Source organism: Dromaius novaehollandiae, chromosome 27, assembly GCF_036370855.1.
Source record: "Dromaius novaehollandiae isolate bDroNov1 chromosome 27, bDroNov1.hap1, whole genome shotgun sequence".
Classification (NCBI taxonomy): Eukaryota; Metazoa; Chordata; class Aves; order Casuariiformes; family Dromaiidae; genus Dromaius; species Dromaius novaehollandiae.
This window is the reverse complement of record NC_088124.1, coordinates 3,500,923-3,513,991: the sequence shown is the minus strand read 5'-3', so window position 1 is coordinate 3,513,991 and position 13,069 is coordinate 3,500,923. Positions and strand designations below refer to the sequence as shown.

Sequence of the window (13,069 nt, the reverse complement as noted above, 5' to 3'; positions counted from 1 at the left end):
TTTTGTTTGCGTTTTTTTTTCTTTTTTCTTTTTTTTCCTATTGGAAATTGGGATAGATCCCTGGTGCAAAATGTGTGGGCAAAGTTGTGGTTGAAAAATAACTTACCCAGGAGCATATTGAAAAATCTGTCTGCCCAAGTCTTGGGGTTCTGCCTCACCCATTGACTGTGTGCTCTGCAGCTGACTTGATGGGAGAACTAGAACATGTCACTTCACTGCTGCACCTCAGCTTCTCCCTTTGATCAAGAGGTTTGTCTTGCAGCAAGCCTTGAAGCCTTCTGCTTTGGTGTTGTAGGCACAGGTTACGCACTGAGCTCCAGACCATTTGAAGCGCCTTTGCTGCTTTTAGTAATCTGTTCTGATTCTTTTTTGTTCTAGTTCCGTGCCCAAACCTATATGCGCAGCTGAATGACCTGGTGCTTACCCTGGATACAGCAAGTGTGCTCTGGATAAACCTCTTCTGTCTGGATCTTTATCGCAGCCTGGAGCAGTTCAAAGCCATCTACAAGCTGGAGGACTCAGGCAAGCGTGATGAGCACTTTGATGTTCGACTGGATGGCTTCCGGCTGAAGGTACTGCTCGCTTCCTTCCTTTCTCAGTCTTCAGTGTTTTCTGCCTCCCTTTTGTGGAAGGAACATGAGACCAGGACACAGCTGGAGTCCAGAATGAGAAAACAGAAACTTAATCTTTTTAGGCTGTCTGCTCCTCATGTTAGTCTTATTTTGATCTATTGGCAGTAAAACATGTGCTTGAGTTCTAGCCCAGAATAGGCAGGAAAGTCAGCATTTATGAAAAGAGTGAAGGAGTACTTGTTGGTTCAGGTGTGTAAAAACACAGTCATCTGCTGCAGGCTGCATTTGCACAGCTAACAAAAAGTCCATAGTAGCCAAAAGTTGCTTTCTGGCCTTTGAAAACCACTTTATTACTCTTATCCCATTCCTAACTGGCATGCATCTGCAGGATTGACATCCTCTTGTGTTTGCTATTGACTGGCCTTGTTAGCAGTCTTGTGAGGAGACTTAAAGGCCTGAGTGGATAGTAAGCCCTTGCAAAGAAGGGCCTAAGTGTACAGTTTCAAGTTTGACCTGCTGCATAAGCCATGGATGGTAAAGGAACCTGAAATGAAACTCGGTTTAAATTCCCTCCTGTCTGATTCTCCTCCCTGATTTGTAAATTTTATTTAATTTTTAAAATAGGGATGATTTGAGAGTATAGCCTCTTGGCATTGTGGTAGAATTCCTGGTCTCTCAGTCAGTTATGTATTCCACAATTGCCCTTCTGTGTCAATGACTAGGATAGGCCTCTCTTAATTTTACTTCTCACCCCTTTTACTTGTAATTCTTGCTTCTCTTCTCCTTGTATGTAGCTCAACATCCCTGTGGAGAAGAAAGTTACTGACCATCGAGATCGTCCGCAGGCACTGTGCATTCGCGTGTCAGACATGACTGCCACCAACACCCGCCATGCTCCCTTCTGCAGCTGCCAGGACCTCCAGAGCCTCTTCCGTAGATTTGCCAATTCGGAATTCTTCCACTATAACTACACCCAGTTCCCAAGGTCTCAGGACAATTTCAGCCTTCTCCACACCCTTTTCTTGTACCATGCGTATGGGGTGGATGACAGACGTCAGCAGCACACAAGCTTTTCCCAGGCACTTCACAGATCCTCTGCCTCTGAAGACCTATGGTCTATGAATTTCACAGAGCTTTCCCTGGACTTTGAGGGGGCTGAGAGTTCAAAGGGCAAAGCCATTAACTTTATTGACCCTTTTCCCCTTTCCATTTGGGCCTGCCTTCCCAAGAGGTGGGGGCAAGCTCAGATGTCTAAACGACAGGCATTGGCTGCCTCTGAATTGAAAATCAAGCCTTCTGCCAGCTTTAGCAATCACTCCAAGAATGAGAACCTTTCCAGGGAGCATGGGATTTGCCAAAGATCAAAGACTGACCAAGATCTGAAGAACATCCACGAGGTCCCAGAGACAGTGGACGTCTTGGGAGAACGTGACTATGAAACTGATGATGGAGTAGATGATAAAGAGCTCGAATCCTCTGCTGATATCCACATGCTTTTGTCCTCATCCGTTCATGTCAAAGTTCGGCTCAACCACTACCAGTACTTGGTGCTGCTCAGGATGAAAGAGGTTCTGCAAACACTACAGGAGCAGTTGGCCCAAGACACACAGGAAGTGACTGGGTCTCCTTTAGATCCCATGTCTGCTTGCGTAGGAGTTATGTTACACAGTGCCGAAGTGGCCCTGCTCATGAACCCCGTGCCAGGCTCCGGCTTGGAACCCCGGTCTCTTGACTCGGACACAACAAGCTTGATAGAATCGGAGCTCTCGCCCTCAGACAGCAAGGAGGGGCTGGCAACAGAAGAGCAGGAGCTGAAATCAGAGACCAGTTCAGAGAAGGGAGCAAGCAGTAGCTCAAAGGTCCCAGAGGATAGTGGGACTGAAGATATAGGTACAGATGTAACCACTGCACCACTGGAGAGACTCCCAAGATCCGCAAGTGATGGAGCTCTGAGTAAAAGTCCATGTAGTAAGAGTATGGAGGAGAAAGGCCCAATAGAGGAAGCACATGAAGCTGTGGAAGCCCTGGTTGCAGAAGGACCGGCAGAGCTCAGCAACGATCCTCAGAGCCCTCCTGCCCTCCCTTCCAGCCCAACCTCAGACGTGCAGCCCTTGAGGAGAGGAAGCATTGCTCTCAATGGCCAGGCAGAGCTCATCCCATTAAAAAACCTAGAGGTGGAGTTGTCTAGTGCACTGCATATCACAAAGGATGCCACTAAGGAAGCTTTGCATGTGACTATGGACCTCACCAAAGAAGCCATGTCTATAACGAAAGATGCTTTGAGCCTGAGCCGGGAGAAGATGACCTCCACCATGCAGAAAATGCTCTCTCTGCCACCAACCAAGTGAGTGGGTCATCTTGCTGTGCTTCAAAATAGCAGGAGCAAAGCTGCTGGAAAGGGGGCAAGGTGTAGGCTGACTGCTCCCTTTCTCTCCCTGTCGTTTGGATCACAGATCCTGCATGCCCCACAGACAGTCGCCTTTTACTGCTAAAACAAAGCCTCTCTTAGGGTTGCTGTGAGGCGTGAGGCTTGCTTTATGCTGGCAGTAGGGCATTTTGGCCCAGAGAGCCTGGGAAAGTTCCTATTTCAAAGTTGTCAGTGCAAATACAGGCCGGGTTGCCAGTAACCTGATGTCATGGCCACCTGATAGCTGCACAGCGGCTTTTTTGGTAACTTGTATTTAAATTCTTGGTGTATGAGTATCTTCAGCTGAGCCCCTCGCAGTAATCAGGTGTGGGGAGTGGTGGAGCTATTTTAGCTAAGTGGTAGTCACGCACAGAGCAACCCTGGACTGTGAGTGCAGGACTAGCCCCAGCTGGCTGGTGCTGGTGGTCCCTCTCATTTTGTGAAACAAGTGGGTGCGTTGGAGTCTTTCCCAGAAGAAAATGAAGCAAGCTGCCTTGAGAGACTGGGCAGACTCCTCTTTGGGGAGGATCTTAAGCATAGGTTAGACATTCATCTCTTCGGGGTGGTTTAAATACACTACAGCCTGCCTCGCAAGTGTTCAGAGTCCAGCCCCAAACCTGTGTAGTTCAGAGGCTGAGCTGCTTTCCCGTACGGGTTTTTGGTAGGGATGCTGTGCCTAAAGCGGAAGAGGGAGCAGGAACTCCTGGCGGTGGTGGCAGCAGCCGGATGCGCCTCTTCTCCATGAAGAGGACGACGTCCCAACATTCATTTGACACCACGTCTGTGGACGGGAGCGGCCCCGAGGACGGGCTGTCTGTGGACAGCGATGGCAGTGACGGCTTTGTGATGCTCACAGACTCTGGTAACCAGCGCTCGGGGGTACCCTCTTTCCCACTGTTATTTCGCACGGGTGAACAATTTTCTGCCGTTGGCAACCAAGTGAGTCATGCTGTGTTGATCTGGAAATCGCTTGTGCCGCTCGTTCTTTTTGAGTGTCATGAGCGGTTCACTCACAATGGTGCTCTCTGGTTTTTGAGATGCCTTTTTTGAGATGAGGAAGTGTAGATGCGTAGGGAGGGTGACCCCTGTGCTATCATGATGGTGTTCTAAGGCACTTGGCCATCCTTGAGCGAGGACTGTAGACGTGTGCAGGTGGTGGATGGTCCATAGTGTTTGGGAAAGGTGTAGTAAGAGGTGGGTGGAAATGAAGTACATTGAGCACTGCAGTAGACGTCATTCACTTAAGGTCTGTACTGCTTAAATCCATCGGAGGAGCTGGAGAGAGTTTCCAGGAGGTTAGTGTAGGGTGACAGGCCCTGAGATTCAGACAATTATCAGGACTTCTTAAAACCAGAAAAAGAAACACAACTGAAGTTGTTATACTTCCATTTCAGAGCCCAGCCTGGACCCTCTTTCCTCAGGACATCTTCCTCAGGTGCACAGTGACACAGGCAGCAGAGCAAGCCTGATGGCAGAGGATGAGGGTAGAGCATCTCCTGAAATAAACAGCTCGACCTCACAGAGTGGAGAAGACCCCAGCCTTCAGCTGGTCAGTTTTGTTCCTTTTCCCTGTAATTTTGTCTCCGAGTGAATCTTGAAGTGAATCATGTGGTGCTGTTTTAACAAGTGAGCTTGTCACTGGCTGTTTCAGGTGTCTGTCCTTGTGTTGAAGATGAATGAGGTGAACTGTGGGATAGAGGCAAGAGGTGATGATTTGTCTGTTGCTTTACAAGTAATGGAGGTGGTTCCAGAGCAGCTCAACAACGTTGGAATGTGGCAATATCTGCGTGGCTACCTGGGTAAGACGTTGGCTCTTGGAGCCTGCTGGCTTTTATAACTGCACTTGGTACTGGCCATCCTTAGGGAATCTTCCATTTTAACTGGTATTTGTGTTTGCATCTAGTGCAAATATTTAGGATTAAATTGGAATTAAAAAGATACCAAAAGCAACTACAATCCAAAACTTCACGTGAAAGCATGAGCAGGACCTCCTGGACTGCTGGTACTTCTCTTCTACAATACTCCCTGTAGCCACGAGGGGGCCAAGTAAAATTACAAAATTACATAGGGTTGAGGTGGCAGCGGAAAGACCCAGATCAGCTTTGGAGAGCTGAGTGGTGAGCTTCTGGTCAGCTCATGTAAATGCAAAATTAGGACAAGTTTTAAGATGTGCTGAGATGGTGAGAGAGAGGGATAGATCTGGGGACTTAAAGGGTCTGTCTCTAGTGGTAGTTTCTGTGATGTGGACTCTTAGCCTTTTGAATCTTGGACTCGTTTCATGCGAAGGATGGCTTCAGACTGCTGCCAGCGTCGACTTGTTTCCATTCTGCAACTGGACAGTACAGCGCTTTGCAAGACACAGCTCTTGAGTTTATGTCTTAGTACTGATGCTGCCTTCTGCAATGAGCTCTTTGTGCTGTAACTCTAGGAGATCCAGGTGTAGAGAAGCCTTCAGTCCCTGAAGCTAGTAAGACCCAGCCAGAAGTGTGCTTGCGTCTTGAAGTAGGACCTAACGCTGCTGTGCACTCACCACTTGCTGTTCAGAATGGCTTCCTTCATATGCTGGTCCACAGTTATACAGCAGAGCTCTTCATGTCCTTCCTTACTAACCTCGGCCCCTTTCTTGAGGATGAAATAATCCCAGAGGTGATCCCCATGGAGATAAAAATTGTGAATGCCAAAATCACGTTGAAGGTGAGTGTTTGGGGAATCAAGGTGGTATCCTGAGCAGAGCTCACATGCAAGATTTTGCTTGGGAAAGGATTCGGCTGGATTGCTTGAGGTCTCTGTAGAGGTCCTGTTTTCCTGATTGCTTTTTATTTTGTCCCTAAAAACTACCTCATGGATCAAAAAGTAACACGATAGAATTGTTGAGTGATAATATCATGGAGTCTGAGTTTGCCCAGCTTTGTTGATGACCTGTTTTGCAGACTCGAGGAGAAAAGAATTAAATACCTTTTCCCCCCATGTGTTTGTGTGAAATGGGAAGTATTTGACCTTCTCCGTAAGCGTTTTGAGAACTACAGATGAAAAGCACGTAAGAGTTGGTTGAGATTTAGGAGAGGGTCACTGACAGAAGTCCTTGGTGAACCTTTTTGAAAGCAATGTGTTGGCTCCCCTAACAAGCAGGAGCCAGTGTTGCTGCAGAGCAGCATGAAAATCTCCAAACTAGGGGATAGTCGTTTTATTTTGATGGAGGTTTGAACCAGGAATTTGCAGGAGGGCAACTGTGAGAGGCTGCCTTCAGGGAGGTGGTGGTAGGAGTCTTCCCAGCCTTTATTAGGAATACAGCAGAACTGTTTTCTGATCTGTGGGAGGGCTTCGTACAGAAATTGAGACCCCTGTGCAGCCCTGTAAAGCCAGGTTTTTCCATATGATGGGTGACTTTGGCAGTGCTGCCCATGGTAACGTTACTCCTATGAAGGCCAGGGGCAAGGGGAATCCTTTGCAGAGTTGCCAGAGCTGTCACAATAGTTCATCTTTTTTCTGCTTTGTTTTTTCCCAGGATGACAGCCCCCGGGTCTACCCTACCTCCCCTGGCCCTGTTCCCATCACCCTGGCAGTAGATCACGTCATTGTGAAGCGCAGAGACGATGGGGTTTTCTATCTAACAGGTCAGCGACATCAGGGATCTTATGTTATTCTCCCCAGGCTTTACTGGAGGTAAAATGCTCTGCTGTGCCTGGTGCTGGAGGAAACTGGATATGAGATGTGGTCACTGCTGGGAAGGACAGGCTCCAGTGTGTGAGCAGTCCCTGCTTCCCTTCTTTGCTGTCATTTTTACTGGAACAGACAAATAATCCTTCATCTTCAGCGCAAGCATTCGGGTCCTTTTGATGCTCTGCCGTGTTGATCTCTGGATGCATGTGTTCCTGCTGCTCTAGTTCTCACTGCTTTTGTTGATTTGTTTGGAGAGCAAATCTGATACCACAGGCAGCACAGGTTAACACCTAAAACAGTGGACTGGCAGTGTGAACTCATGTCTGGTGTTTCCCTGAGCTCACAGGGCCAGGACAGATTCTTCTGTTGCTTTGGTTTCTGCCTTAAAGTCCCTTAAAGTCTAGTCCCTTAAAATGAGGACTAGATTTTTCCTGTTTAAAAAACAACAAAAAAACAGAGAGAATTGTTTACTTCTTTTTGTCCTAAGTACCCTGATGTATAAATGTCCACACCTGAATATTTTCTGTGCTTCTTTCAAGCTCCACAAGGGGAGGGCTCACCGAAACAGGAAAAACCTGTGTCAGCTTTTAAGGAACAGACGGCCCCGGCCCCGGCAGAGTGTGTCTTGGCAGCCCCAGCGGGAGGGATGCGTGGATTGCCGGTGAGTCACTGCTGCCTGTTGCTGTCTAGACAACTCGATAGCTGGCAGTAGGCTGGAAAATTAAGTCTATTGTCTTCATGTGTTTGCAGCTAGAGATAGGTGTGGTGTGCTGCAGATAGGGAGCACACACAAAAGCAGTCTGCACCTCATTTTTCCAGTGATTCCCAAAAGTAAGGCCAACTTGTACCTTGCCCAGCATAATCTCTTGTTCCCTTTCAGAAATGTTTTTCTGAGGGGCTCTGTTTTCCCACGGTGTCCGGTTCCTTTTTAGAAAAACAGGAATTAGAAGGTTCCCACAAAAAGAGAGACCTTCAGTCAGAGCAGGGCGAGTCTTACAGCCAAGAAGAGTTTCAGGTCACATAAAGTTTCTGCTGTTCAGCGTGAACTTTCTTTTCATTTTGATCCATCTATCTGGAATTCAGATTATTGATTTGTTTATAAATATACAGTGTTCTACTTATAAATCCTGTCTGGTGCAAGGACTGTTTGATAAATTGATCACTTGCTATGGAAAATTACGTATTAAGGGAACAGTGTGACAGACCAGATAAACTGGACTGGGGCTTGGATTCTGTTCATGAGTTGGTGACCTTGGACTCATCACTTTGTTTCCCATCTTTCTCTTTTCCACTTGGGCAGAAGAGAAAATGTCTGCACTATTTTTAGCATCTCATGTACCAGGGCCCTGATCAGAACTTGAGCGCATAAACATTACAGTACCTTAGCATCCATTTATTTTCTGATATTACTGAACTTAACAGGAACATGTGCAAAGGCTAAATTCTTGAGTGAAAAGATTCCTGAGAGCCCAAGGAAAATGCTATCCTGTGCCATGAAGCCACAGTGCGGTCTCTGTTTTGAGAACAAAATTAACTTTGATCATGGAGACAAAAATAGAGTGCCAGGTACCTGCTTGCTCCAGCAATCATATTAATTTTAACAAATCTGAACGGGTGTATCACAACCCTATAAATAAGAGGGAATGCAGAGCAGAGCCCGGTTTTTATCCTGCCTTCTGTGTATGTGTATATTTATCTTCAGCCAAAATCGGCTGCTTTGCAGGAAGAGTCTCCCCTGCTGCAAGTCTTGTTCCTACGCCTAGAAAGGTGAAGGGAAGTCTTGGGAGCAAGTAGTCATTACACAGCCGTCACTGGCAGCCTGAGCTGACCGTAATAACAGGTACGGAAGTCTACAGGCACCAGGTGGCAAGTACCTACTCCTGCAAATCAAACTGGGTCATGTTGTCAGTGAGCTTTTTGTGGTTGTGGCACATAGTGTAATTCATCTTAAAACCTCCTCCTCTAGTCCTCCTCTGAGCAGATCAGCGTAGTCAGATCTGCCTTGCTTCTTACCTTTGGGAACTCCTGGTTTGGTTTTCCTCTCTTTTGTCTCTTGTAGTTAAAGGAAGTGCCAGAGTTGCAAAGGGAGCTGCAGACCATGAAAATAGCCCTTGCAGAAGCCAACATGGACAAGGCCCGCCTTCTGCAGGAAATTAGGAAATACAATCCCCTCTTCCAGCTCTGACAGTGAAGGCCCAGGCTGCAGCTGCTCAGGAGGAGTGGAGACCACCACCAGCACTTAGGCGGCTAGTTTGATTATATTGCTGCTAAATGGGTCAACCAACTGGAGCCTGATCACCTCAAAGAATGGAAACCAACTGTGACTGTAAAATCAACTTGAAAGAGGGAGAAAGGAAGGAAGGCCTGGCTGGGCTGGGCGACAAGGGAGGAGGAATGAGGAGGAGCTTGCAGCCACTCTACTCTGTCCTGGCAATATGGTGCTACCGTCTGCCACTGAGCCAGGACAGTGCTCAGTCTGCAAACAAAAGGTCAGAAGCTGCGGGGGGACCAGTGTTTCTTCATTTGTACAGTGGTATTGACAGCCTGGGAATACCTCTCCTTCACCTTTTGTCTAGAGGTGGTTGATTTGGGGTTTTCTGCTTCTTTTAATCTTCCTTTTTGTGTTCTTGCCCAATCACACATGCCAAAGAACACAGCAAAAGGAGTATAGTTAACTTACCACCTCAAGGAGTGATAGATATGGCAGAAATTGTTGCTCAGAGCTCTGATGTGTGTTGTCGCATGAAAATTGAAACTTAGGGGGTCAGTGGGTGTGGGAGATGTGGAAGGGATTTCCCCCTTGTGGAGGGGGCTAAGGCTGATTATTTCCTCCGTAACAGGTCCAGGATAGTAAAGAGATTCCTTCAGATTTCTTTTTCCACCAGTAATTTGCTGTGTCAGGAGAGAATTATTAGCATATCAGTAGCACTCAGTCCCATACAGTTTGGCTTTATTGCTGGTAAAGCACAAAGGAATTCATTACAAAGGAATATTCAGTCTTTCTTTAATTTTGCAATCAAAGAACAGGAGTCAAGGAGGTTGGATAAGTCATGGGATGGGATCACCTATATGTTTCCTTTGGGGCACACACTGTCTTCATAGCAGAGGTTCTCCATACCAGTGGAGAAGGAGAGAGCAGCAATGGCTGCACAAGGAAATAGCTGTCTGCATTCTTCCATGGTCATGTATCTTTTTATTAGCACTGAGCTCATGCCCAGTCTTTAACGGGGATATTGGTGCATGGGTCAGGAGAAGGGTGCTGAGCGTATGGACTAGGCCTCCTAGGGTGGAGTCTAACACTATTAACTGCTCACTATGGGATGGAGATGAAATAGCAGCTGTGGTGATGAGCACAGTTTGTATTCTCACCTTCTCTGGAGCTACTTTCCTGGAGAAGTCGTCTCTATGGTCAAATGGTGACTGACTTAGTTCATATAGAAACTGCCTCTACAAGTTTAAAAAAAAAAACAAAAGTAAAATTTGAAGTAAGCACTAATTAAAAACAAAGTAAAAACAGGTATGTCACTTCTGAAGTGCAAGAATTGAACCCACTCCTGAAGGCAGACTGGTGTCTGATTTCTTTGTTCTACTAGTCCAGGTGGTGCCTGGTCGCGGTACTGAACAAGGACACAGACGCGTTGTTACCTGCAGTAAGGGACAGCTGTGAAGGGAGAAGCTGTTAGAAAAGAGAACTTGCTTTGTGTTCTGTTACCATATGGTGTGAGTTTTGGCCCCCTCTGTGTTACAGACGAACACTTGTTCCTTCCCCTGTCACACACAGCATCTTTACTGTGTGCAGAGTTTTTTGGAGTTTAATGTATTTCAGACTTTGATTTGGATTTTTTCCAGATGCATTTTGTGTTTGTTTGAATGTACCATTTCTGATGCACATGCTTTTTACTGCATGTAAAACAAAGTAGCGATTGCCACACATTGAATGCTAGGAAAAATGAGATTATATGTGACTTTCCTTTATTACTCAGCTGAAAACTACACTGTCTATAAGAATTAAGCAAGGTCTATTTTGTTTCTTAGCTGAGCACACTCCCCACAACCTTAATCTTATGGGTTTCTCCTATTTTTTCTACTTAAGCATTAGTCCCTTGAAATTAGTTTAGCTAAAGTAATATAAGATTTGAATCCTGCTTGCTGTGTAAGGAGCAGCCTCTGATTTACAAGCTATGATGAGTTGAGGGCTGGGGGCTAAACGAAAGAAAGCAAACAGCTTGGGTTTGTTTTTCCTACTGTGCTCTTAAACACTTGTCCCTTTGCCCAACTCTGGAGCTGCTGAACACTTCACTTTCTCAGAGACTCCTGAGATCATTTTAGCTCTTCTTTAGCCCTAGGGGGGAATGGGAACATATTTACAGTGCTAGGTTAGATATGGAGACACTGGTGATCTGTGGCTTATGAAGAGCCAAAAATGAATTCCTTGCAGGTGTTAGCTCTTACTCCAAAGAAGGAGGGCATGCAAGAGAATAGGATAAAGACAAAGGGTGATAAAAGTAACTGTCACTCTTCAGATCATCATCTTAACTCAGTGTTTGAATCCATTAGACTGAAGGTAGCCTTGAATAACGCTTGCTGGAATTAGTGCTTGTGTGCTAGCTTTGAACAGAGCGCCTCGGGGCAGACGATACTGATGGAGTCCAGTATTTCTGCCATCTCTTTGTCTGCCAAGATGTGACTGACCAGTGCCTAAAATCAGATATGACAGCAGCTGCGAAAGCCTGACCTGCCTTCTAGAAACTCTGGAAGCAGGCAGGCGCAAATGAACTCAAGGGAGGAATATTTGCCTTTGGCAGAAGCGGGGGAACTGAACTCTAGAAGGCTCTGCAGCGGTGCGTGGTGTGCTCGCCCTCACCATCCACTTTGCCTGTGCTAGATCTGCTGTTTGGATGCTGTGACTTCTGAGAGTTTCCTTTCCTCCACAGCAGAGGATCACTCCTCCTTGTTTGGGGCAGACAACCTTGTTTTCTCTGGAGCACCCCACCCCCTGCTCCAGCAGCCTTTGGCAGGATAGATTTGTGTTGCTGCCCGTGATGGAAAATGTACTAGAGCAGCCTGTCAGGCCTGCTCTCAAGAGGAAAATGCACTTTAAATTTTTAAGCATCAGTGGGCATTTCCTTCACCACTATTGCCTCGTGCATAGAAGAATTCAGAAGTAAAAGCAGGGGTTGGGGTTCAAGTTACCTTCAGTGGTAAAGATGAGACTGCTCCTGTGAACAGTTCTCATAGTAAGAAAGGAGGTAACAAAGCATCTATGTATCCACAGATGTGCTTTGAAACAAACCCATATGCAAACAGCTAATTGTAACTAACAACAGTGTGAACTGCACGAAACCTCCATAAACAGAAGCTGAACTTTGTACCTATGTGCTTCTGTGCTTGCTCCCTCTTCCTCTGTGAAGCAAGAGGTACAAGAATGCTTGCCTTAGGTGGAATGCAATGGTATTCTTGCTTTTTTTTTAATTATTATTCACTAATTGCTTGAAAGTGGGAGGCTTGTCTTCTCTTTCAAATTTTCATGACTTTTTGTTTAAGTAGGTGTCAAGCTTCATCTACAGCCAGCTTGGGAAAAGAATAGGGAGAAAAGGGTTTTCCCTAGACTGGTGCCTACTTGCAGTGTTGCAGAACTACTTACTTCTCCCTTCCATGGGTGTAGGGTGAACAGAGTTGGGGCCAAGTTATTTACAGCAAGTTTCTTGCTCCAGCAACTCAAGTCAACCTGTTCTGTTTAAGAAAAATTAAACTACTTCCACTTTTTTTTCTTCTAAATACTAGTAAGAACTGGAAAAAAAAATCCACTTCCTTTCTACATAATGTATATGTGGAACAGGGGAGCACAAAAACTCCAGTGTCTTGACTGATAAATGGCAAAGTTTACTTTTTAAAGCCTTTTATTTAAGGACTCTTTCTGTGTTATGATGAGAGCCAACTTAATCCTTTGTGTAACTATAATACAGTTACCCTAGGGAGAGCACATGGCCTCAGCATCTTACATTTAGTTAGCAGGAGAAGCGTGCTCAGCGGGGAATACTGTATGTACAGGGGGGTAATGTGCAAGTCTGAACTTGAATTTGAGTCTTAGGCAGTATTGGAACTTTGTTGCAGTATGATATTTCCACTCATGCATTTACTGGTTCTATGAACCATGAAAAATTAAACTTGTTAACCTCCTTACTGGTGCATGCTTTTTTCCTTTCCCTCCATAGCTTCTGTACTCCTATTACATGCTTAACTGTGTTGTTTTCTAGACAACTCCATAAAGCTGGCTTCAGGAAAATCAGCTGAGCGCTGACTTCAGCATCAGCTTTCAGCATGCATTCCCTGGCTTATGCTAATAGAACAATACATGCCGGAGGCAAGGTGAAGCGTCATGAACATGTTGAGGGTGGTTGAGACAGATCATCACGTTGTACTCTCCCTC

The 13,069-nt window shown here is 46.0% G+C and overlaps 1 protein-coding gene across 1 annotated transcript in view; it reads left to right on the top strand.

Annotated features, from left to right (window-relative positions):
- Positions 1-12,822, top strand: part of BLTP3A (bridge-like lipid transfer protein family member 3A) — a 35,656-nt gene extending 22,834 nt beyond the window's left edge. Inside the window, exons 13-21 of the mRNA XM_064498100.1 lie at positions 379-572; positions 1,367-2,916; positions 3,645-3,841; positions 4,374-4,528; positions 4,631-4,778; positions 5,408-5,673; positions 6,485-6,593; positions 7,179-7,300; positions 8,699-12,822. Coding sequence (XP_064354170.1) covers positions 379-572; positions 1,367-2,916; positions 3,645-3,841; positions 4,374-4,528; positions 4,631-4,778; positions 5,408-5,673; positions 6,485-6,593; positions 7,179-7,300; positions 8,699-8,824 — 2,867 coding nt within the window. The 3' untranslated portion in view covers positions 8,825-12,822. The remainder of the gene's footprint in view (positions 1-378; positions 573-1,366; positions 2,917-3,644; positions 3,842-4,373; positions 4,529-4,630; positions 4,779-5,407; positions 5,674-6,484; positions 6,594-7,178; positions 7,301-8,698) is intronic.
- The last annotated feature ends 247 nt before the right edge of the window (positions 12,823-13,069 follow it).